Source organism: Cebidichthys violaceus, unplaced genomic scaffold (assembly GCF_023349555.1).
Source record: "Cebidichthys violaceus isolate CVI_PGR_0920_01 unplaced genomic scaffold, fCebVio1.0.p SCAF_15, whole genome shotgun sequence".
Lineage (NCBI taxonomy): Eukaryota > Metazoa > Chordata > Actinopteri > Perciformes > Stichaeidae > Cebidichthys > Cebidichthys violaceus.
The window spans coordinates 11206578-11233464 of record NW_027176318.1 but is presented as its reverse complement, the minus strand read 5'-3'; the positions used below and the strand labels follow the sequence as shown (position 1 = coordinate 11233464).

General features: G+C 39.5%; 1 protein-coding gene and 1 long non-coding RNA gene across 3 annotated transcripts in view; one reads left to right on the top strand and one right to left on the bottom strand.

The window, feature by feature from the left end:
• The window catches only part of fam49bb (family with sequence similarity 49 member Bb), a 30953-nt gene extending 26456 nt beyond the window's left edge, over positions 1-4497 (top strand). For both annotated transcript variants that reach the window (XM_068710014.1, XM_068710013.1), the window contains 5 exons: positions 1315-1431; positions 1522-1601; positions 1689-1815; positions 2321-2391; positions 3720-4497. In XM_068710014.1, the coding sequence (XP_068566115.1) occupies positions 1315-1431; positions 1522-1601; positions 1689-1815; positions 2321-2391; positions 3720-3783 (459 nt within the window). In that variant the 3' untranslated portion in view covers positions 3784-4497. The remainder of the gene's footprint in view (positions 1-1314; positions 1432-1521; positions 1602-1688; positions 1816-2320; positions 2392-3719) is intronic.
• A 10456-nt stretch (positions 4498-14953) lies between these two features.
• Positions 14954-26887, bottom strand: part of LOC137871643 (uncharacterized) — a 32118-nt gene continuing 20184 nt past the window's right edge. Inside the window, exons 2-3 of the long non-coding RNA XR_011102826.1 lie at positions 19831-19953; positions 14954-15240 (exon numbers count right to left, since the gene is read on the bottom strand). This is a non-coding gene — a long non-coding RNA (uncharacterized lncRNA). The remainder of the gene's footprint in view (positions 15241-19830; positions 19954-26887) is intronic.

Sequence of the window (26887 nt, the reverse complement as noted above, 5' to 3'; positions counted from 1 at the left end):
GCGTTTCAGATTCATGCATTTAAATTGAGAATGTCATTACTCCACATGGATGCATGCAACGCTGGTAATGCAAGATGACATCACCAAAACCGTCGGTGAGTTACGAGCCTGTCCGTACGTCTTCACGTTTATAGCTCGACATCTGCAAGGTCTGATCTAAAAGACAAATTAGCGACCCATATGTCAAAGCCTGCCCGTTTCCCCTCAGTTAATGTATTATTTGTGTTTTTAAAGTGCCATAAAACTGAAGCCGTTCACTCAATACTATTTAAGTGTTGGATGTTCCCTGTATTTATTACTGACAATAGCTTTTATATGAAATTCAAGGACACAACCGCTCTCCTCATGCATGCTGCACTTCAGATACACCTCTTCACTCAGCAGCTCCAGAGACATTTGAAAGATGCTTTAATGCAGGAAATCGGTGAGATCTCAGTGTTTCCGTCTGTGCAGAATGAACGGCTCTTAGTTCTGACCGTCTGACGGGAGGTTTTATTCTCCGAAACCACAATGTGCCATTAGACAAATGGGCCCAGACACGTTGTCGCTGGGACCCGTCACTGCTGGAGAGGCTCAGGCTGCCGTCCTCCCGCTCAGATGACCGAATCGTTCAGACGTCTGAGATGAAACGCGTCTGTCCCCGCGGTAGCAACGTCTTTGAGCTCGTATGTCATCGTTTGTTGAAACATAAATTGGTTTGAAATTTTGGGGAGATTATTCACATTCTGTCAGTGTTCTCACAGAGAGAGAGAAAAAAGAAAAAAAAAGGCAGGAAATTATCTTATTATTTAAATATGCAGACAAATTTAGAACGGGCTGTTCAAGAGACACCTTGTTCTCTGTAACCCGCCAGGTGTTTTCAATGTCTCACTCAGTCTGAGACTCTAAAGCAGCAGGATCTGTTAGTCAGCTGGGAGACCAGGAGGAGCAGCAGTGCTGCTGATGCAGTTTATGTCAGTGTTTCTCACTTATGATTTTATTTAATTAAATTCCTTTTAATGTGCGATCTGTTGGAGCTGCACGACAAACGACGAGTGGGACGCCAGACAAAACATCCAATATTCCCAGATGATATTTTAGGTTTCATGCCTCCTTAAGAGGTTTCAAATAAGATGAGCTCATTATGTATTTTAATAACAAAACACCGGCTTTTTACAAGCCTTTCCACGGCAGTTCAGATGTGTCACTCATCTGTTTAATGTAAAAATGTAAAGATATCGATCCACACAAACTCTTGGGAGACGCGCATGATAACTGTCCTTTAGCTCATCAGGATGGATGTTTTACTGTAATTTGTCTTTTAATGGTTTTCAGGCGGAGGGTGAGAATGAAGTCAACAATGAACTGGCCAATCGGATATCTCTGTTCTACGCAGACGCCACGCCCATGCTGAAGGCATTAAGTGACGGCACAACAAAGTTTGTATCGGAGGTGAGACTCACGGAGGGAAGCGGTGAACACGTTGAACAGATGTTAGAAAGCATCCTCTCATTTCTGTTTCTCTGTTTCTCTCTTTTACAGAACAAGAACCTGCCCATCGAGAACACAACAGTCTGCTTAAGCACGATGGCGAGTGTGTGTAAAGTGATGTTGGAAACACCGTAAGTGACTCACTGCATCGCCGGGAGCTGCTGCGGTCCTCCTCCTTTACGTTCTCGTGTTTTGATCCCGGCGTTGTGTCCTTTCAGGGAATACCGCAGCCGGTTTGCCAGCGAGGAGACGGTGTCTTTCTGCCTCCGGGTGATGGTCGGGGTCATCATCCTGTACGACTACGTCCATCCTGTGGGAGCGTTCGCCAAGTCGTCCAAAATCGACGTGAGTGCAGTCGTGTTCAGAGCCTTTGAAGCAAAAGTACTAATCCCACACTGTGAAACGTCCTGCATTCAAAGCCTTATTGAAGTAAATGTATGTAAATATTATCAACTAAATGTACTAAAAGTACTCATTGTGCGGTAAAATGTTCCCTCACAGTGTTTTATCATCATATACAGTGTATGATGTTTCTGGATTAATAAGAGCATTATATGTCTGTATCGTTTAAACACTTTATTCATCTTTAGAAGAACATTGTAATTCATAATTATCATTTATAAGTGTTAACTGGACAGGAAGGATGAAAAGTGACAACCGTTTGGTAAAGCAAAAAGAACAATACTTGCTCTTGATGTAGAAGTATAAAGTAGCATAAAATGGAAATACTCAAGTAAAGAACAAGTCCCTCAGATTTGTACTTTAGTACAGGACTGGAGTACATTTAGCGCCACATGTTGTACCTCTTCTCAGCTCATATGAAGCTAACTGCGTGTTTCTTCCTCCGCAGATGAAAGGCTGCATCAAAGTCCTCAAAGATCAGCCTCCAAACAGCGTGGAGGGCCTCCTCAACGCTCTCAGGTGAGCTCGTGTTGAAGTCAGCCCAGCAAGCTCATGCTGTGAGTTGAAGCAGAGGTCCGTCTGCTGCTGTTCATGAGCAGCAGACGGGCCTCTTGGTCTGTGTGTGTGTGTGTGTGTGTGTGTGTGTGTGTGTGTGTGTGTGTGTGTCCCCCCCCGGCCGTCGGCACAGTCAGTGACTCATTCTCTATGCGGTCCGGCCGGGATTCAGTCAGCTGTGAGCGCTCTGTGCCAGATCCGGGTTGGGTGTCGAAGCCTCTCCAGAAAGACCAACTACATCTGACGCCTCATCCCCCTCTACGGTCTCTCAAATATCCCCCCCCCCCCCCCCGCCTCGCCGAAACGCTCACAGCTGCTGCAGTTGACGGGGTCGTTTCTGCGGTGACCTCACATCTGCATCTCTCTCTGTGTACCGGGGCCCGCCGGCGTTACCCGGTCGCATGAAGTCACTCGCATGCAGAAGGGGCTGGATTTCATCTCTGATCTGACAGAGGATGACGACATGTTGTAGATGTAGGCAGCGGTGGAACGTAATTAAGTAAATGTATTCAAGTTGTGTACTTACTCGTGTATCTTTTAATGATACTTTATACTTCTACTCCACTACATTTCAAAGTGGAATATTGTACTTTTTACCACTACAGCTGTAGCTACCCAGTACTTTTCAGACTAAGATTAAGATCATAGAATACTTGGTTATTGATCGGCCATATGACGATGTGATGAATGGAGAACGGGCCCTTGTGACTGATCCAGATGTCATGGCTTTCATTATTTGTGGGGTAAAATACTCAGTAGCCATCTATACTAAAATGATGTGCTTATTTTACATAGACTATTATTTCTATTTTTGACATAGACAGACATGCAAAGATGATTGCTGGGTAATATGTATGTTGATGTTGTCAAGTCTCAATTTAATCATGTGACAAGACGTCACAATATACGGTGGCTGATTTAATCTGTAAAGAAGAGCACATCTGCAAGACGAGCGAGCAGTCGTGGCTTTCAAACATAATGGAGTCAGTAAGTAACTAGTGCCCCGTCATAATAGCGCACACTGGGGAAAACACTAAGCAACACTTCCTGTCCTCCAAAATGACAAACTACGACAGAACCCGGCGCTCCGCTCTCCAACTCTCCCTCGCGTTTCCGTCGTCGTCTTCCTGCAACAAAGTCACATGACACAAACCGAGCGTACCGAGCGAAAGGTGAAGAAAGCTGTTTTATTTCTCAGTGGGGTTCTTTACGTCACGGTTTCAACATCTGTATCCTTCGTCCACCTCTGGATGAGATCACGTCGCTGATGTGTTTTTTTCCCTCCCCTGCAGGTACACAACCAAGCATCTGAATGATGAATCGACCAACAAGACGATCAAGAGCATGCTGCAGTAGACGGAGCTGCTGCTGCTGCTGCTCGCCTCACGCCCTGCTGGGGGGAGACTCCACTCTCCTGACTGATGTCGGTGCACAGAATGTTTTTGTTGCTTTTCTTTTAGTTTATAATGGAAAAAGAGCTTCAGCTCCGCCCTCTTTTTATAATGCAAAATGCTACTGCCATTATGAACGACTTTTTCTGTGCCAAAAAGATGTTGCTGGGATGTGATGTTTTCGATGGAAGGCCATGCGACAGTGGCAGCTAATGAAAGCATCGTGGTGTCTTTAAACTTGTTTTTCCCTCTATAAGGGACGGGAGTGCTTTGACTTGAAAATTTAAAAGAGAGAGATATATAGAGAAGTATATATTATTTTTGTTTGATTCGTTATTTAATATTCCATCCTCTGCATGATAAAAATGATGTCTTTTCCTTCTATTTAAAGAAACTAATGGTTCAGTTTAATTTGTCTGCTCTATTGTGCATTATTACATGTTATTGAAATGGTACCTGTCAAAATGAGATTTAAGAGTACTGGTTTTATATTTTTTATAGGTTTTAATTTGTGCATATGTCTTTTTTTTCTTTTTTTTTTCATAGTTGTGTTGTATTTTTCATTTGAAAACTTTAAACTGTGATATGTGCAAAATCAAATTAAAATGGGCAGTCCGTACTGTAACTGGACAGTATGTTAAGGCTGGAGAGATTAAAAGGAGAACTCATGTTTTCTACAGATGTGTCGTCGGGTTTCGTCTCTTATCGCATGTCGTCGTCGTCTGCGAGGAGCTCACAGGAAGTTAGTTTTTTTGTTCTCTCGTGAAAAGCCGTGAAATACAGTTTCTCATGCTCAACCGCTACACAGGAGTGAGGAGAGATGTCTTAGATCTCACAGCTTGATGAAGTTTAAACGGAGGCAGTTCATTTTCTCTGAAATGACCTAGTATACTAGGAACACTTTGACTGCGTGCATCTTCTTTAAGCTCGTTCTCTGCACCAACCAGCAAGTACTCTGCGCCGTACTTCAGCGTTTAGTCACTGAAGAGACGGATGTTTCCCTCAGGAGTCCAAACACAGGTTTTCATGGTTCAGAGCCTCGTTTCCGGTCTTTATGCTAAGCTAAGCAAACTGCCTGCTGGCTCTGGGTTAATATTTACCGCACAAACATGAAAGCGGTATCAATCTAACACTCGGTAAGAATGTAGAACGATTCTATTAAGCAGCATTGAGTCAACCGTAAGATAGATTAGCATCATGAAGGATGCAGAAGAAGAATTTGTTGCTGATACATATTTCCTGAATGTGCTTCTATATTTTATATGTTTTGCCTTTTCTCACCACTGTGTCTACTAGCTGACGGCTCCTTAATTAGGAAACGGTTGCATGAGGTCGATGACAAGTGGTCCTGTTTCTGTCATCAAAAAAAATCTTTTCTGAATCTATTCCCTCCTCTTACTCTTCCTCAGTAAGACAAAACGGAAACATCCTTCAGTTTTGTTCCAGTCCACTAACCTCCTGCTTTCAGTCGTGCTCTAGAGTGAGAAGGGGGCTACTCTTGGGTGGGCACTGCAGCACTATCAGCAATGCGTTGGAGAACTTCTCAGGGTCAAAGACAGAGAGGCAGCAGAGTGTGGATGGGTGTGTCCTCTGCAGCATCACTGCACTGACATGTGGAGGGAAGGAGGGAGGGAATAAAGTGGTTTAATCTTGGGTGGGTTTTAAAGTCCTTGAGGGAAAGGGTGGTAAAATGTGAGAAAGTGCTGCCTCCTTCGCTTGTGTTGCAGTTCTTTTTTTAATCAATGAATGCAGCTTAAATGTGGTTGTAGATGATGCAACACTCACAGAAAGAAGTCGGCCCGTTAGTCAGCATGACTTCTTAGCGGGCAGCGGTAACCTTGTTCTGATCTCCACCGTGACCCTCGATGCAGCAGCTCTGCAGCTCTGATGTCCGGATGAATGAAACCTTCTCTAACATCGAGTCAACCTTTCCTCTGCGGCGTTTAGAGTCTCCACACCTAAAGATGTTACTGTTTGGAGGCGTGTCTGCAGACAAAAAAGCTCTTAAAAGCATTGTGATCAAATTCAAAAAGTGCACCAAACCTCCACTTTACACCAAGATGGTGTAACGGATCAATGCTGAAAGATCCAAAAAGGTGGATTAAAATCTGTGAACAAAATTCATTTTGCTCTCTACTGTCCTTTATATCATGATTATCTAATTTACATTCACGTCCAATGCTATTCATATTTGTGTGAGATCAATAAGTTGTGCTGTTAGATGCTGGTAGGGATGCACAATGTGAAGTAGGTGGACATCCGACCCCATTAAGGTGCAGATGTAGGACAAAACCAGCAGATAAAGAGAGAGGCACAAACAAAAAGCATAATGAAATAATGAATTAACAAAGAACACCTGATGGACTAGCTGCTCTCTGTGGAAAGAGAGAGACAGCCAGTCATTTTATTCTACTTACAGTTGAATAAGCTATATTTATTTTATTGGATTTTGAGATATGTTCAGAGAGTGTTAGTCATTTAATTCAATGTTTATTTTAACATGTTCAATTTATGCCCAAACCACGCATCAAACACACTGCAATAAGCCTTTTTGTATTTATTTTTGCACAACTCGAGTAAACTTAAAATGTGTTTTTTGCTTTTTCCGCATTGACCCATTTGGGAAGCTGATTCTTAAAGTGTTACCGTGTGTTCCTGTGCATATTAATCATGGCGCGTTCATACTCGTCAAACCATTCAGTGACCCCTAGTGATCTGTATGGAAGCATTTGGATTTGTTATGTCGCTCCACTCAGGTTTTCCCTTCATTTGTCTGTGTGTATACATATATATGTATATATACATATATATATATGTGTATATATATATGTGTATGTGTATGTTTCTCTTTTTAAAAACCCCGAAACAAAATGAATGTGTATTTGATTGAGCTTCAGTAGAAAACAAGGCAACGCTGGATCATTTCTCTTATGCTTCCCCAAGCAACTGGTCCACTGTAACCTCCAGGCAACAGAGGAACAGGACAGCCGTGTGAGGACGTCGAGGCGTCAGAGGAAGTCAATTATGATGCTGGTAACACCTCGGAAATAATCTCTCTCTCTCTCTCTCTCTCTCTCTCGACCCTGATTGATCCGAGGGCTTCGGGGCAGCCGTCACCGCGGTTATAACGTTGTCACCGCTCGGGCAGAAAGAAGTTGACGTGTTAACGTAAACAGCGTTTCAGGGTGTGACACAGACTGAAAGAATTCATCTATTTCTTCTTAGGACAAATCTGCCTCCTTTAACATAAGGCCTTTTTTTAAACACACGTTGAGTTTGACTGATGCGTTGACAGTTTGACATTTGGGCTATTACAGTATGTGCCACAGTGAACTCTGGCATAACTGTCGGTTATTTCTGAGTAAAGAGTTTCTTCTTTTATTCCAGGGAAAACCCCCAGCAGCCTGAGAACAGAGTTCTGTCCATAAACCACAAGGCCCTAACACATTGCTCATCTGTCTCTTGGGTGAGACAAGTTCACTTTTCTGAGAAAGACAACGGCTATCCTCTGAGACCACCCTGCCACCCTCTCACCCCCTCAACACACACACACACACACACACACACTGTCACAGATGTAGACCCCCCCCCCCCCTCCCCCCAGAAATCCCACTTCCTTCTGCACGTTGCTTTAATCGGAGGAGTCTTAGTTAATCAGTCGTGTCAAAACATTAACGGCTCGTTGAGGATCACTCTTCATGCCAGCAGAACTGAACCAAGAGTGCTGTAATCTCTGTCAGTTGGGCAGATAGCATTGTTGTCTTGGGCAAAGCGTCGCCTCTTAATCAGGAACTAAGAGTCGGTGAAAGTGTTGCTACACATCAGCGAGAGGGCACAAGTTCCTCTAAAACACTGTCAAAGAAAGTGTTACAGTTTCACACCAAGAAGAATATGCTTTTTATTTCAATCTATATTGAGATTTACAGTTCAGACACTTGAGGACAGACTCTCTGTCACATGTCACACTCTGTCACGCTGAGGAACATTCAGGTTCAAAGTTTGTCGATACTAAAATAAAACAAAACGACTTTTTCCCTTTATTTTATTTTTTGCAAATTACTGCTGAAAGTCTTTCAGATGAAGGTAGTACATGAGTCGATTAGATACGTACCATACTATGACATTTAATAACGTACTACACTATGACTATCATTTCTTATGATATACTATACTATGACATGTTAATGACGTACTATACGATGACTTTTTTTGGTGACATACTATACTATGACATTTTTACGACTGCTCGCTTGGGTTTGAGATCAGGTGACTGACTTGGCCGTTGAAGAATATTCCACTCCTTTGTCTTGAGAAGCTCTTGGGTTGTTTTCACAGCATGTTTTAGGTCATTATCCATCTGCACTGCGGAGCTCCATCCAATCACCTTTGTAGCGTTATTTTACAGTTTAGCCTTAAACACCTCAGAACTCATCCTGCTGCTTCTATCAGTTGTGCCATCACCAATGAACACCAGTGACCCCGTTCCATTGGCAGCCATACACGCCCATCCATAACACTGCCTCCATGTTTGACAACCGTTCCCTTCTTTCTCCACACTTTTCTTGTTATATCCATTGAATTAAAGCTGAAAGTTGACACTTCACCCACATTTTGACTTCATTTCAAATCCGTTGGCGTCGTGTAAAGAGGCAAAATTAGAAAAGTTGTATCACTGTCCAAATACAAATACTTTGAAAGGCTTTCCGTCAGCCAAGTATTTGCCCAAAATGATGTTAACCCCAGAGTTGAGGACAAAGACTCATAGGGACCTCTCCTTTAACAAAGTCTTTATTATCACATACTACACTATGACCTTTTCAAAGATTTTACTATATACTATAACTTTTTATGACTTTATTCGACATGCTATACTATGACTTTTTATGACTTTTTTTCAACATGCTATACTATGACTTTTTTATGACTTTTTTCAACATACTATACTATGACTTTTTTATGACTTTTTTCGACATACTATACTATGACTTTTTATGACTTTTTTTCAACTTGCTATACTATGACTTTTTTCTGACTTTTTTTCAACATACTATACTATGACTTTTTTCGACATGCTATACTATGACTTTTTTCAACATACTATACTATGACTTTTTTTGACATGCTATACTATGACTTTTTTCAACTTGCTATACTGTGACTTTTTTTGACCTGCTATACTATGACTTTTTTATGACTTTTTTCAACTTGCTATACTATGACTTTTTTATGACTTTTTTCAACATGCTATACTATGACTTTTTTTGACCTGCTATACTATGACTTTTTTCAACTTGCTATACTGTGACTTTTTTTGACCTGCTATACTATGACTTTTTTCAACATACTATATTATGACTTTTTTCAACATACTATACTATGACTTTTTTATGACTTTTTTCAACTTGCTATACTATGACTTTTTTCAACATGCTATACTATGACTTTTTTCGACATGCTATACTATGACTTTTTTTGACCTGCTATACTATGACTTTTTTCAACTTGCTATACTATGACTTTTTTCTGACTTTTTTTCAACATACTATACTATGACTTTTTTCGACATGCTATACTATGACTTTTTTCAACATACTATACTATGACTTTTTTTGACATGCTATACTATGACTTTTTTATGACTTTTTTCAACTTGCTATACTATGACTTTTTTATGACTTTTTTCAACATGCTATACCATGACTTTTTTCAACTTGCTATACTATGACTTTTTTTGACCTGCTATACTATGACTTTTTTCGACATGCTATACTATGACTTTTTTATGACTTTTTTCAACATGCTATACTATGACTTTTTTCAACATGCTATACTATGACTTTTTTATGACTTTTTTCAACTTGCTATACTATGACTTTTTTCAACATGCTATACTATGACTTTTTTCGACATGCTATACTATGACTTTTTTTGACCTGCTATACTATGACTTTTTTCAACATACTATACTATGACTTTTTTCGACATACTATACTATGACTTTTTTCGACATGCTATACTATGACTTTTTTCAACTTGCTATACTATGACTTTTTTCGACATACTATACTATGACTTTTTTCAACATGCTATACTATGACTTTTTTCAACTTGCTATACTATGACTTTTTTCGACATGCTATACTATGACTTTTTTATGACTTTTTTCGACATACTATACTATGACTTTTTTCAACTTGCTATACTATGACTTTTTTATGACTTTTTTTCAACATACTATACTATGACTTTTTTCGACATGCTATACAATGACTTTTTTCGACATGCTATACTATGACTTTTTTATGACTTTTTTTCAACATACTATACTATGACTTTTTTCGACATACTATACTATGACTTTTTTCGACATGCTATACTATGACTTTTTTATGACTTTTTTCGACATACTATACTATGACTTTTTTCAACATGCTATACTATGACTTTTTTCGACATGCTATACTATGACTTTTTTCAACATACTATACTATGACTTTTTTCAACTTGCTATACAATGACTTTTTTATGACTTTTTTCATCATGCTATACTATGACTTTTTTCGACATGCTATACTATGACTTTTTTCAACTTGCTATACTATGACTTTTTGTGAATTTTTTCGACATGCTATACTATGACTTTTTTTGACTTGCTATAATTGAAGAGGTAGGTAGAGCTGGTCGTACTTCAATCAGAAGATGGGCTGTTCAATTCCTGTCTTCTCCAGTCAATGTCGATGTGTCCTTGGGCTGGACACTAAACCAATTTGGCCTACAATTTGTGCCATTGATGTGAATGATGGGTGTGAATGATTAACTAACTTTTGTCATATACTATACTATGACTTTTTTCATGACATACTATGCTAGTCTCTGTGCTTTCTCGCCTTGCAGGTTTCCATGGCTCATGGCTTTGCCTGCTGTCGTGGTCCTGCTTGGCACCCACTGCTACCATTATCATTTGTCATATTTCTTGTACTATTACTGCTTTCATTATAATTCTATTATGTCCACCGCTGTTATCATTAGTTATCCTTTTTCTGTCATTATCATTACTGCTACTTCTGCTCTCATATGTATCATTTCTGCCATATGCATTGATTATGTTGTCATTTTAATGTGTTGTTTATTCTGTACGCATGACATCTATTACACTACTGTTCATCCTGCGAGAGGGATCCCTCCTTAACTGCTCTCCCTGAGGTTTTTTCAATTGGTGGACTTTTCCTTTATCCGATGTGAGGGTCCAAGGAAAGAGGATGTCAGATGTCGTACAGATTGTAAAGGCCCCTGAGGAATATTTGTGATACTCTGCGATACAAATACAATCGAATTGTACTATTCGATTTTATGACATTTTTATGACAAACTATACAATTACTTTTTCATGACAATTTTATGACTTTTGCTTATATGTTGCTGTTTTGGCCAGGCATGCCTTGGTAGAGATTTTGCAATTTAAATGAGACTTAATTGGTTACATAAAGGTTGAATAAAAATTGTTTATGTTGTTGCTCTCTTTGTGTTTGATGAGTTGAAGACAAATTTCCAACTTGTTCTATTATAAAAGGACATTTATTGACATAGTTTGACTTCATTCACAATATTTCTCTACACACTATACATTAATAACATACTACACTATGATTTTTTTATGACTTTTTTTATGTTGGGTTTGATTAGTTATAAAACAATACATTTATTCCAGTGAAACCATAATCATATTCTGGGTAATTTAATGACGTCACCATCAGAATTTCAAAACACACAGATGCAAATAATTAATAAATTTGACGAAACGCATTCTGCTGGTAGAAATTGGTCCTGTGCTTATAAGCAGGACACAGAACGCAGTATAAATACTCAATGCAGTTTGTTAAACAGGTAACAGGCTACAGAGAGGAAACATTACTCTGGCAGAGATGACAACTGCATCTTTATTAGTATGAGTACAGTTCACATTTGTACAGACACAAACTCTGTCAAAAGTCTCTACAGCTGTTAAAGCCGACTGACAGCTGATCCAGATGTGATCAGCGTTTGCCTTCATCTGAAACAGACAGCGCTTCACGTGATGCTTGAGAGGATTGGACGTCTCATTTCTCTTAAGACATGTTTCCTTGTTTCCTCTCTCCTCACATGGTTTCCTCTCCATGCATCCCTGGCGGGAGGAAAAGAAAAGACGCAAAGAAAAGACGCAAGTGAGGTAAACGTGGATGCAATTAACAGACTTTGGATTTACCCATAGTATACTATAAATAAAAATACCTGTTATTTGTATAGCGCTTTAAAAGGTACTCAAAGGCACATTACATGGTAACAGAAACAATAAAAGCAATTAAAATATAAACAAAAGAGATGACACAACAGTAAGGAACAACACAAAAAATACTTTTTCGACATATATTACTTTTTTTCGACATAATATACTATGACTGTTTTCGACATGCTATATTATGACTTTTTTCGACATGCTATACTATGACTTTTTTGACATACTATACTATCACTTTTGCATCTTAAGACGAAATGGTGCATAGTTACGATATCATTTTACGTCAGGTTAATAGCAGACCACCTCAAGGTGTCACTCAGAGAAAATCAGGAAATTTTTATGTAGCATTTCAAAATGAAAGCCCTTCAAAATCGCATGCATGCGCTAACTTCAAATCACATTCATGAGACAATTTGTTGAAATTCAGATTAGATTTTAGAGGAAATGGTCCATAGTTATAAAATCATTTCACCTCAGGTTGATAGCAGACCATCTCAAGGTTTCACTCACAGAGAACCAGGACATTCTGATGCAGCATTTCAAAATTAAAGCCCTTCAAAATCACATGCATGAGCTAACTTCAAATCATATTCATGAGACAATTTGTCTAATTTCAGATAACATTTTAGAGGAAATGGTGCATAGTTACAATATCATTTCACCTCAGGTTGATAGCAGACCACCTCAAGGTGTCACTCAGGAAATTCTGATGTAGTATTTCAAAATTAAAGCCCTTCAAAATCGCATGCATGAGCTAACTTCAAACATACTATACTATAACTCCTCTCCTTTAACAAAGTCTTTATTATCACATACTACACTATGACCTTTTCAAAGATTTTACTATATACTATGACTTTTTATGACTTTATTCGACATGCTATACTATGACTTTTTATGACTTTATTCGACATGCTATACTATGACTTTTTATGACTTTTTTTCAACATGCTATACTATGACTTTTTTATGACTTTTTTCAACATACTATACTATAACTTTTTTATGACTTTTTTCAACATACTATACTATGACTTTTTTATGACTTTTTTCGACATACTATACTATGACTTTTTTGGACATGCTATACTATGACTTTTTTATGACTTTTTTCGACATACTATACTATGACTTTTTTGGACATGCTATACTATGACTTTTTTATGACTTTTTTTCGACCTGCTATACTATGACTTTTTTCAACTTGCTATACTATGACTTTTTCTGACTTTTTTTCAACATACTATACTATGACTTTTTTCGACATGCTATACTATGACTTTTTTCAACTTGCTATACAATGACTTTTTTATGACTTTTTTCAACTTGCTATACTATGACTTTTTTCGACATGCTATACTATGACTTTTTTATGACTTTTTTTCAACATACTATACTATGACTTTTTTCAACATGCTATACTATGACTTTTTTATGACTTTTTTTCAACATACTATACTATGACTTTTTTCAACATGCTATACTATGACTTTTTTCAACTTGCTATACTATGACTTTTTTCAACATGCTATACTATGACTTTTTTTGACATGCTATACTATGACTTTTTTCAACTTGCTATACAATGACTTTTTTATGACTTTTTTCGACATGCTATACTATGACTTTTTTTGACTTGCTATAATTGAAGAGGTAGGTAGAGCTGGTCGTACTTCAATCAGAAGATGGGCTGTTCAATTCCTGTCTTCTCCAGTCAATGTCGATGTGTCCTTGGGCTGGACACTAAACCAATTTGGCCTACAATTTGTGCCATTGATGTGAATGATGGGTGTGAATGATTAACTAACTTTTGTCATATACTATACTATGACTTTTTTCATGACATACTATGCTAGTCTCTGTGCTTTCTCGCCTTGCAGGTTTCCATGGCTCATGGCTTTGCCTGCTGTCGTGGTCCTGCTTGACACCCACTGCTACCATTATTATTTGTTATATTTCTTGTACTATTACTGCTTTCATTATAATTCTATCATGTCCACCGCTGTTATCATTAGTTATCCTTTTTCTGTCATTATCATTACTGCTACTTCTGCTCTCATATGTATCATTTCTGCCATATGCATTGATTATGTTGTCATTTTAATGTGTTGTTTATTCTGTACGCATGACATCTATTACACTACTGTTCATCCTGCGAGAGGGATCCCTCCTTAACTGCTCTCCCTGAGGTTTTTTCAATTGGTGGACTTTTCCTTTATCCGATGTGAGGGTCCAAGGAAAGAGGATGTCAGATGTCGTACAGATTGTAAAGGCCCCTGAGGAATATTTGTGATACTCTGCGATACAAATACAATCGAATTGTACTATTCGATTTTATGACATTTTTATGACAAACTATACAATTACTTTTTCATGACAATTTTATGACTTTTGCTTATATGTTGCTGTTTTGGCCAGGCATGCCTTGGTAGAGATTTTGCAATTTAAATGAGACTTAATTGGTTACATAAAGGTTGAATAAAAATTGTTTATGTTGTTGCTCTCTTTGTGTTTGATGAGTTGAAGACAAATTTCCAACTTGTTCTATTATAAAAGGACATTTATTGACATAGTTTGACTTCATTCACAATATTTCTCTACACACTATACATTAATAACATACTACACTATGATTTTTTTATGACTTTTTTCATGTTGGGTTTGATGAGTTATAAAACAATACATTTATTCCAGTGAAACCATAATCATATTCTGGGTAATTTAATGACGTCACCATCAGAATTTCAAAACACACAGATGCAAATAATTAATAAATTTGACGAAACGCATTCTGCTGGTAGAAATTGGTCCTGTGCTTATAAGCAGGACACAGAACGCAGTATAAATACTCAATGCAGTTTGTTAAACAGGTAACAGGCTACAGAGAGGAAACATTACTCTGGCAGAGATGACAACTGCATCTTTATTAGTATGAGTACAGTTCACATTTGTACAGACACAAACTCTGTCAAAAGTCTCTACAGCTGTTAAAGCCGACTGACAGCTGATCCAGATGTGATCAGCGTTTGCCTTCATCTGAAACAGACAGCGCTTCACGTGATGCTTGAGAGGATTGGACGTCTCATTTCTCTTAAGACATGTTTCCTTGTTTCCTCTCTCCTCACATGGTTTCCTCTCCATGCATCCCTGGCGGGAGGAAAAGAAAAGACGCAAAGAAAAGACGCAAGTGAGGTAAACGTGGATGCAATTAACAGACTTTGGATTTACCCATAGTATACTATAAATAAAAATACCTGTTATTTGTATAGCGCTTTAAAAGGTACTCAAAGGCACATTACATGGTAACAGAAACAATAAAAGCAATTAAAATATAAACAAAAGAGATGACACAACAGTAAGGAACAACACAAAAAATACTTTTTCGACATATATTACTTTTTTTCGACATAATATACTATGACTGTTTTCGACATGCTATATTATGACTTTTTTCGACATGCTATACTATGACTTTTTTGACATACTATACTATCACTTTTGCATCTTAAGACGAAATGGTGCATAGTTACGATATCATTTTACGTCAGGTTAATAGCAGACCACCTCAAGGTGTCACTCAGAGAAAATCAGGAAATTTTTATGTAGCATTTCAAAATGAAAGCCCTTCAAAATCGCATGCATGCGCTAACTTCAAATCACATTCATGAGACAATTTGTTGAAATTCAGATTAGATTTTAGAGGAAATGGTCCATAGTTATAAAATCATTTCACCTCAGGTTGATAGCAGACCATCTCAAGGTTTCACTCAGGAAATTCTGATGTAGTATTTCAAAATTAAAGCCCTTCAAAATCGCATGCATGAGCTAACTTCAAACATACTATACTATAACTTTTTTCGACATGCTATACTATGACTTTTTTCGACAAACTATATTATGACTTTTTCAACATGCTATACTATGAACTTTTTCGACATGCTATACTATGACTTTTTCGACGTGCTATACTATGACTTTTTTATGACTTTTTTTGACATAAAAAAGTCATAGTATAGCATGACTTTTTTCGACATGCTATACTATGACTTTTTTCGACATGCTATATTATGACTTTTTATCACTTTTTTCGACATGCTATACTATGACTTTTTTTGACATGCTATACTATGACTTTTTTCTGACTTTTTTTGACCTGCTATACTATGCCTGTTTTCGACATGCTATACTATGAATTTTTTCGACATACTATTCTATGACTTTTTTTGACTTATACTATGACTTGTGTATGACATTTTTCCCCCCACATACTATACTTTGACTTTTTTATTACTTTTTTTCGAATTACTATATTACGAATTTTTCATGACTTTTTCACAAATGAGACCAGACCCTGTGAAATTAATTCTACATGAGCTTCCCTGTCCTCAGTGTTTTCTAGGTACCTGTGGCGAAGACGCATGGACGACTAAACGAACATAAACAGCTAATGCAACAGAATTTATATGCACACCGACACTACTACTGCTGTTACTAATTTCTTTCAGACTTAGTCATTAACAATAGTTACAGGTCTTGTAGGGGTCGAATTCCACTACCATGTCAGAGTGACTTCAGTGTCTGGCTGATAACACGTATCTGTTACTCGCTCAAACAAACAGAAAAATGTGTCAAAGCTAGAGTCAGGTTCATTGGGGTCATAGTTTTTCCCAACATATTTTATGATATACTATATTGTGACATTATTATGACATACTATACTATGACTTTCTTACTACTTTTTTATGACATAATATACTATGACTTTCATAAAACATTTTTATGGCTTACTATATTATGACATTTTTACTACAAGCCACTGTCACATTTTTTTAGATGTTCTATTCTGACTTTTTATGGCTTTATTTGAGACATTGTTATGGCATTTAAAAAACATTTGATGGCCTTTTATCCATTACAGTCATTTAGCAGACGCTTTTATCCAAAGCAACTTACAATTCAGTTTCCATCACATTTCTACACCGTGGGCACAGGAGCAATTTTGGGGTTAAGTGACTTTCTCAAGGACACATTGACATGCAACTAGTGGAGCTGGAGCCAGAGATCGAACCACCGATTCTCTGATTGAAGGACAGCCTTGCTATCCACTTATCCACAGTCGCCCACTGTCCAGTGAAGTAATAATAGATTATTTTGTTATTATATATTCAACTTGTTCACCCTTTTTAAAGTATCACTTTTTAGATTTAGGTCTTATTAGACAGTGGTACTAAAATATTGTCTGATCATTCACAAATTTAGACAAACTTAGATCTTCCCAAGTTATTTCTGATCTATTAAGTATTAATGTATGATTTAGTAACCATTACTATGTGATACTTAAATATAATCTGCTCATTTACAATGTTTTTGCAGATTTTCCAAATTAATTACAATCTATAAAGCATTAATGAATAACGCATTAACTATTAATCAAGCCATTAGCTAAAAGCATATAAAAAAAACTAAAACTGTGGCAGTGAAACTTCATACATTTTGACAGATGTTTTCCAATTTTGACAGGATAATCAATACAAAAGTGTTCTGATTCAAATCTAAGAATAACCTCAAAGCTTCAGGTTCAGATTAAAACCTGACTCGGACATCAAGATTTTTTTGTCCACGTATACAAAACTGTCGTGCCCACATTTACTTCCACTTGCAGTTTTGATCCACCCTGCCTATTGCAATTTCCTCAGATGGAGGTCCTGAAGGGAGTCAACCGTTTTCTGTCTTTCTGTAGAACCATAAATCATGGCTCTGAGTCCTGATGACTGTGCAACTGTGGTTACAGTCTCCACAATCGAGGTTTGTCTCCAGCCATCCTGTCACTGAGTAATATCCGACAGAATGGCACAACATTCAAATGAGAGGCCTGGCTGTGTGTGAAATCCTCTGGTGTGGTCTCACCAGGTTATTGTGTTTTAGTGGTCGTCCTGTTCAGGCTAAATGGCGAAATATTTTCAGTTTTTTATTCTTGGTAACAGGAAGTCTTGGGTACGACAGAATGGAAATGTTTGAGACCTTTGTAACACTTGAAGCTACAGCCAGCAGCCGGTTAGCTTAGCTTAGCATAAAGACAGGGAACAGGGTGGAACAGTTAGCCTGGCTCTGCACCAGCATCTCTAAAGCTCACCAATTAACACATTATATCTCAAAACCAAGCTGTAAAAATGACATGTTGGGGTTTTATGGGCTGTTATGTGCAGGATGCTTCTTTAGCTGGAACCACTGTAAAACCACAACTTTACGTTTTCTTACATGTTGTCATTTATATGAATGAAACAAACGATATAACGTGAGATAAGGCTTCAGCATTGTTGGTAGACATCTTTCTTTATACTTTGGTCAGAGCTAGCTGTTTCCCCTTTTTTCCCCCCGTCTTTATGCTAAGCTAAGCTAACCGCCTCCTGGCTCCAGCTACAGAGGCTAATCATCATACAGACATGAGAGTCAATCCTCTCGTCTGTCTCTCCGCAAGACAATGGATATTCCCCCCAAACAAATCTGTGTGATGTGTGCTGCACTGTGCTACTTTATGATATTCTGCATTTAAGATAAAAGGTTTATTTGATGTAATTATTCATTTGATGAATTAATGTGTGTAATTGTTCCTCATTTGTTTTATTTGAGTGTAGCGATCGCAACAGGAAGAGAAAACATCGACCTTGTTCTCTCGTAGATAAGTGTCTCCCTTTAACAAATTCAAAGCCAAATTAAATGTATTTTGCATGCGTTTGTGATTTTAATGTCTTCACAATACTCACATTTTGAAATAATCATTGAAATCTGTACGACTTTTTCAGACCAGAAGGAAATATAAATGAGGTTTATTGATTGCAAAGTGTCATTGATTATATCTTCAAAATCATGGATTAGGTGAGTGATACTGTCTTTGGACTCTACAGTGTTTCCCTCCAAAGGCTGATGGAGTGTATTTATATTGAATTAGAAACCAGGCAGTTTGTGTGTGTGTGTGTGTGTGTGTGTGTGTGTGTGTGTGTGTGTGTGTGTGTGTGTTGAGGGAGGGGAGGGTGTGTCAGCCGGTGCAGTGCTGCTGCTGCTGCTGCTGCTGACTTTAGCTGAGAAGCTCCAGCTGCTACTGAGCGTTCGCATTACTGTAATCAAGCCCTGTTGGCACCAGTTACGCTGTTCCTTTCCACCTCTTTCATGCCATGCTTCAGGATTATCTTACTACTTACTAGAAAGGGAGCTGTAAAAGATGTCTGGCTTAAATAAGACTTTTTATGAGAGCAGATTTTTGCACGTGGGGTTACAAATTATCATTGCACTTGTTTCCAGCACAGGGTAGTTTCTTTTAGGAGACAGAAAAGGCATCTACTAGCAGACCACTTCTCTGCATTAAGCGGAAGTAAATGATCTCACCGTATTTCATGACATGATTTCAGGGCTAAGATGCATATTCGTTGCCGTGCGAAGCATCAGCAGCACTCTCATCACTGACCTATTACTCTGCAGGGCGTGTCACATGAGGAATGAATGGAGACCGGCAACTACAGCTGCAGCTATTTGTATCTAACATTTAAACGTGACATTTAACATCATGTCACTTCACGATCTACATCCTCCACAGCGACAATCATGGCTGCACCCAGAATAAAAGAATTCCAGCAAGATTTATAATTTCTCTTTTTTTTAAGTAATAATGATGGTATTGGGAGAAAAACCTTGCAATGTCAATATCATTTTTGACTTACTCACACCCACAAGTGCACTTACTTGCTGTGGTTGTGAGCCTGCAGGTGGTGCAGTAGCATCAGCTTTGGCTCGCAGCTCTGTCTGTCGGCCTCTCCCTGACTGGAAGAAGAGCTGCTGACTGGAACACATTTCCTCCGCTCCGCTCTGCAGAGAGAAAACACTGATTCAGCTCTTAAGGGAGAACCCCGTCTCTGGGGTTGTGGGGCCGAGGATCTCACCGCCGATGCTAAAGACACCCGCATCCCGTCCTCATCACTCTCTGTCACGCTGGAGCACTCAGTATAAAGATTTTTATTATAATACAGGTATTGATTTGCTGTTAAACATGGCTAAATCTATTGGCCACTAATGATGCTGAAGATTTTTATTGCACACGTTTTGTAAATTAAATGTATATTTGACATTATTAGAAGCCAAGGTTGATGTTCAGGCTCTTCTGATGTGTCCAAACCATGCAGTAGCGTGTGAGAGTGTCCTCGGGGTGACGATGACTGACTGAGCCCAGTTGCTGGGTCTACGACCTTCGCTGGTCTTTACAGCCTGGCAACACCATAACACCTTCACATGCCCCTGCAGAGCGTATCACCCCCCTTTTCCTCCTCCTCCTCCTCCTCCTCCTCCTCCTCCTCCTCCTCCTCCTTCTTCTTCTTCTTCTACAAAACCCCTCCTCAACCACCAGCACCAAAACCTCACCCTCTCCTGCTACTCCACATGAATAATGCAATGGGCCTTCTCGATCGTCGCTACCAACATGCCACGGCATGTTTTATTCACGCTAAAGTCAGACAGATCTCCCCCTCGCCACTGCCCTGATCCGTGAGCCGCCCGTCGGCCTCAAAGACATCAGCCTCAGCTCGGTGCGTCTGCTCGCTCAGTCTCCTTGACCTGCACATCCCCGCAGAGCACAGCGACGCCCCGTCTTTAATGGAAGTACAGAGCTGGAGGTAAATATTTGCATTTAATTCTGGACCCCCTGTCACATCGTGCTGAAATTAAATGTGCTTTTGTTCAGTCGTCCTTTTTCCATTCCATTTAACCGCTGTCTTGCTGTTGTTCGTATTCAAGGTGGCATCATTTCTACACTCAGTGAAATAAGATAAATACCTTTTCCAATTGTTTATCCTGTGTTATTGCACTAACTCTGCATTGTTTCATATTTAATATTTATTACATTTCTAATGACACCTTCACTTTGGGTCATAAAAGATAAATTGGTACCACTTTCTTACAGGTCAACCAATATAAAGGGTCAATAATAAGAGCTCACTTGGGTTGTCGGGTTGTGAAATTTGTTTTTACTAATTGGGTTGTGTGACCTCTGACCTTCTAGAAAAGGGCTGCAGAGGATCTGGACCAAAAACCCAGCTATTAACAACTATGACCAAACATTAATAGATGACTTGCATTTCTAACCGAACTATTACCAAGAAAGAATAAACACCAACGAAAAAGCATTTCACACAACGTGGCAGGACAAACTTTGTTCCTTTTAACGGCTTATAACGGCCAATAGTTACAACCTATAAACCCGTTAAACAGGGTGCATTATACGTTATCGTCAAATATGATTTGAGATCAGCGATCCCTCCAATCATGTAACATTGCACTTAGCAGAAGCGATTTGGAAGAGTGCGTTTGGATTTCAAAACACAAAAAATGTTTTTACATTGTTGTCGTCAAAGTTGCTGAAATGAAATATAAACGTCTCCTCCTGTGCTTCCTGTTGCAACAATGCAGGTGAGGCAGTTGATGAAATCCTTTGTTGACATGCGGCTCACCCTGCTCACATATTCTGTTTCACTTTTCCAAATATATCCCATTACGGATGCCAAAGGTTCTCTAGCTGTGACTGCACTGTCTTTTTAGAACTCAATGTTTACCTGTAACAAATGTTTACCTGGACCGTTGTCCTGAAGGTGAGACGTTTCCCAAAAACCAACTGTTTTGTGTATTGTTTGAACATGCATGCACCCATGAGTAACCACCTGTGTTCCTGTTTTGAAAACAACACGCTTCCCTTCCTCTAACAGACGGTGTTGCCACATCAGAGTTTTTCACCCTTATCTGGCAGCCCGATCGCTCCCCGCTCATTATCTTATGGCACGGTCCGAGAGGCAGCTTTGGTCACGCGTTGCCGACCCTCCATGGCCACGTCAGCGAGGGATGACGGCACTTTGATGAACCATTTCTTCTCCCACGGGACTCTCGTCTCTGCACCTTTCTGAAGTACTTGATTTATTATTCATTTGTGTTCCCGCCGGGGCTGAACAGTCATTAGAAGTTAGGTCCCAGGTTCATTTCCCGGGCTTTCTGTGCAGGTTTTGATCCCATTTCGTCCCACAGTCCGAAGACATTCTCAGATGGACTGGAGACTGTTTTGGACTACGTCCTGCACTGTGGAAGCAAGTTAAACAGCGAAGACTCAGAAAGACTCACTTTCACCGACAATCCTTTCTTGCATCATCCTCAGTATCTCCTTAGTATGCATCCCCCAAAAACGATCCTTCACCTCTGAGTGGTGAAGCGTCCAGTGTCCAGATGGTCCAGCCATGGCAGCCTCTTCATCCTTGGAAGCGTCGTTAAGTGCTGAGATTGGCTGTTGAAGCACAAATACGATTTGATTTATTTCTCTTAGCGAAGAATACTTTCAATACCCCAAATCCTGAACGTGTAGTCTTACTATGGTATTCTGTTTTTTTTCGGTTGCATTTCAGGGAAAGTCAGAGACGTTAGTGGAATATTTTCATTCACGTTACCCACATACAGATAATACTTGTTTTGTTTTGCAACAAAGACTTCCATCTGGATCCTGTGGATCGTATTTGATGCTGCTGATAACAATGATTCAAACATGACGTGTTTACATCCAGTAAATGGGTCAAAGGCAAAAAGCTGTGTCATTTATGCGGATTGTTTAAAATCTTTAACACCTTCTTTATGATACGTAAGGAATACATTAGGGGATAAAAGCTTTCACCACGATAGATCTGGAATAAAAAGTCTCCCATACATTGTCTCGCTTTCTGCTGGTGTATTCATTTGACATACATACAAATACTGGGTACTTATCTGACCCTTTCTTCCTCTTGAACAGCTAATGTCCTGAGCTTACTTAAAACCCTTAACACAAGAAAACGTGTGAGGAATGTAATAAACAAAGAGTTCATCTGCTCTAACGTAAGCTGTTCATCCCTTATGGCGATGTAAATGTCAAAGGTCAAGAAAACTGTCTCGCCCGACATACTGAGGACTATCTTTATGCTAGCCGTAGGTGGGTGATTTCAACATATTGACCCGCTGAACCTTTGGCGGTGGGAAAAGCATTGCTGAGAACATGAAACCGTTTAAGGAGACTTTCAGAGGATATTGAGCTGGGACCCTCCATACGCTTCCCTGGCTGACTAGACATAATCCCTAAAGCCTTTCCTCTTCTACAGTCAAAATGAAAACAATCTGTTTTTATGTAAGGTAAGTAGCCAGACTTGGTTAGAACTAAATCATTTTACTTTTTCCCTTATCATATTCACAATACTAGAAATAACTAATCCTACACTACTACTATTTCTACTTCGTCCACCATTTTGTTTTAAAACAACCGACTCTCACGGAGCTAACGTTAGCTTAATTAGTTCGCTAGCACAGTTAAAAAACATCCGCTAGCTGTTGTCATTTTAGCTGCAAAATCAACAGTCTGCTAGAAATAAAAAAAGCCATATTTTGTCTGTTTGTCTAAAATTAGTGACCCATTGATTGAAAAGTCACAAAGAGTTTCGATGTTAACCTTCCTCCTCGTTGTAGAAAGCTAATAGCCACAGTAGTGACTGTTTGGCAAATGAAGACGCATCTATTCTGTTAGTAAAGAAGAAATTTTGTCTTTTAAAAAATATTTCAATCTTTTAATAAAAGTAATTGAAAAAAGGTGCCAGTATTCATCATAATTCTGCTTTGCTTTTGCACAAAACACTTTGGTATACACCTTGATAATGTTTCTCTTTAGGTCCGTGTATATATATGAGACAGTGTTGTAAAGGGAGAAGGTGTCCCTAATGAACTACGCACCATATGACAACCTAATCTAAGGAGCATTGTAGCACTCACTCATGTCTAACATGCCTTATTTTATGGATTATGGATGCTGAAATGCCCTTTACACCCAACAAGGAGACTCCTGGGAGTCTCAGAATCTGCTCCTGTCCACGTTTAGTAAATAAAAGCCTGAAAACAGATGTCGCTGCTCAGATAGCTATCAGGAGGAAGGACAGTGGGCCCAGTGGAGCGATCCTGGCCGACAGAGGTCATGTTCTGCGGTGGGAGAGTAACTGAGCACATCATTGAGCGCTCAACTTGACCCTCTGTGAGTTATTGTGTGGAGGCGTTCTGGTTTGCAGGGAGGCCCTACTCAGATCACTTACATCCCACGCTACCTGTGGTGCTCCAGAGACTGTCCTGAGAGGGTAGTTTGTGTTGGTAGGTGTAACATGTATGGGTGTTAATATCGCTATCAGGGGAGAGCTTCAAAGAGGAAACATTTCTGCCTCAGCTGAAGTCAATTTTCGTGTTTTCCTCATGCTAAATTCATAAAAAAAAAATGGAGCTGCTGTACATCAAGCTCTTTCCCTTTCTCCCTGTGCGAAGTGTTCCCATCATTCACTCAAGGCTTACTTAACCAACGCAGTGGAGATGAAAGCTTGAGCATTCGAGTACCCCCAAGATCCTTTGATGCCCGAGCATGAAGTATGTCTTAGAGCTTTTAGCATTCCTTACTCTGGAAATCAGTCAGAGAGACTTCTTTTTTGTCTCGGAGAGCAGGAGGTCCTCACGGTGAACGCTTTTCCTGAATTGAATGTATGTTGTTAAGACTGTTGAACCGAAATGCAACGAGTCACGTACCGCACAGCCACAGCGCGTGTAATCTCGCCACGCTTGTTGCTGCAGATAGCACAACCGCTGGATACAAACCGTTGTGCAGCGTTACGGGTGAGACGTGATAATGTGCAGCAGTTGTGCGTTGTTTGTTCCAGATACAGAACAGAGCCAGCAAACGTTTCTTCTTCTATTTTGAGCACAGCTGTCTATTAGCTGAGTGCCGGTAAGCCAATTTTTCTGCTCTCAGCTTTTTGTCAACTCTGCGGAGATTTGGGTAATGGCTTCCGCTCAGCTTAAGGAACGGCTCTAAGTGTGCAGACAGACTTCATCTCCTTTCCTCAACAGGCTTCCCTCATCAGAAAGTCCCAGAGGCCGCTCTCCGCTGCCTATACGGGCCCTCGTGGTCTCAGCTGCTCAGGCTCTGGAGAGCATCGGGCCCACTCAGCTGTCTGTACCCGTCCTGAGCCCCCCGCCCCTCTGCTAACCACCGGCAGTATAACCCCCACTAGGATTGACAGCATCTGTCAGTGTCACTCATTCAGCAGCTTTTTGACGTTTGACCTTTTGAAACGGGACTGTGTTGGAACTGTAAACACTGTTGTTTTTATCATTATTACGCAGCTACAAGAGGAAATTACTGCTTGCTACTGCTGTAAATATCCTCTTTCACCATTCTGTGTGCGGTGTTGGACTTCATGTAGGACAATATATCATATGTGAGAGCGCATAAGCAGATAAATTACCTGCAGTAGCACTGTCATTGACCTTTGCTTTCAGATTGGTAAAAGAAACGGGGCAGAAGCTTCACGATGCCGGCGGAGAAGATCACGCCTTCACCCTTTTTATTAGAGGCTCCGCTCCCCTCGCGGGGGAAGTCGTTTGTCAAAGACAGATCCCCTCAGGAGCTCTGCAGGATTTAGGGGTTTCCTCTGCTGTTCATGGGGCACATTTCCCAGAATCACACTCATTCATGGTGAGTGAAAGCATCCAGAGGAGAAAAGAGCTGCCTCTCGCCTCCATTCAGCAGCCCAGGCCCCTAATCTCTGCTGGGACAGCCCATAATGAGAAAGGAAGGCCCGGCACTCACATCAAGCACCGGCCTCTGTAATAAAAGCACAATGACAATAGATAACATTTCATGGTGTAACATGGACTGCCTCATCCGTGTGTGCTGCTGGAAACTTTTAAAACACTTCAAATACCTCACGTCTTTAAAGCGCATTCCTTTGTTCCACAGCAGTAATCACTGTGTCATTTTAATCACCACGTGTGGCAGATTTATGAGCCTAGTTTGAAATTGGTTCACATTTGTGTTACCTTTCAACACAATCACTACACATGACAACATACAGTAACGTATGTTTAGCCAGTAAGTGATGCCAATTACAAAATAATTGCAGCACAAAACTCTGTGGTCCCAAACAAAGACACATGGATGAACACACCGTGCAAACATAACCTCTTAATATAAAGTTTCCCCTTTTGTTTCCACTCATGTATGATTATCAAACAGTGTTACTGATGTAGGAGAGTTTTCTCAGCTCATAAAGGTCCCTCAATTCAGATCTATCTCCAACAGGGTTTCCTGGAAACAACTGTGTAATTTTGAACCAATTATGATGGAAATCATTCTTCGTTTACATTTTTATTGCATTGCATGCTCGCCTGTGTACAATTTTCACGTTTGCATGTTCAGCTCACCTGCTGCGCACGGACTAGAAGACTTTCACGGCTATGCTAGCGGTTACTGTAATTGGAACGAATGAATTGGAGATCGTTTCTATTTTCCAGTAATTATCACCAAATTACAGAGCTCGTTTGCAAGAAACTTCAAGGACATTGTTGGAAACTTCCAGGCACCTTTTTATTTAATCATTCCTTTTATCAGCGGAGATCAATATCAACACATTTGGAGATGCATGTTGACAATATGCTGAATTCACTGTTAAGAGCTTCATGTTATTCCAAAAATGCTAAATCTTGCATACTACATATAGATTAGATAATAACAAAGATCTGTACAGATCTGTAAAATGTATATTCATAGCTAATTGCTTGCTGTTGCAGTTCTGGCGGCACTGTTCATCAATATTGATCGGCAGTAACAGTTCTACTTATGCATTGCTCTCAACGTCAATATGTGCTTTGCATTAGTTGTGAAAACTGTTCGGAGTCAAAACAGCAACATGGGAAAGTAAACACTTGCAGCATG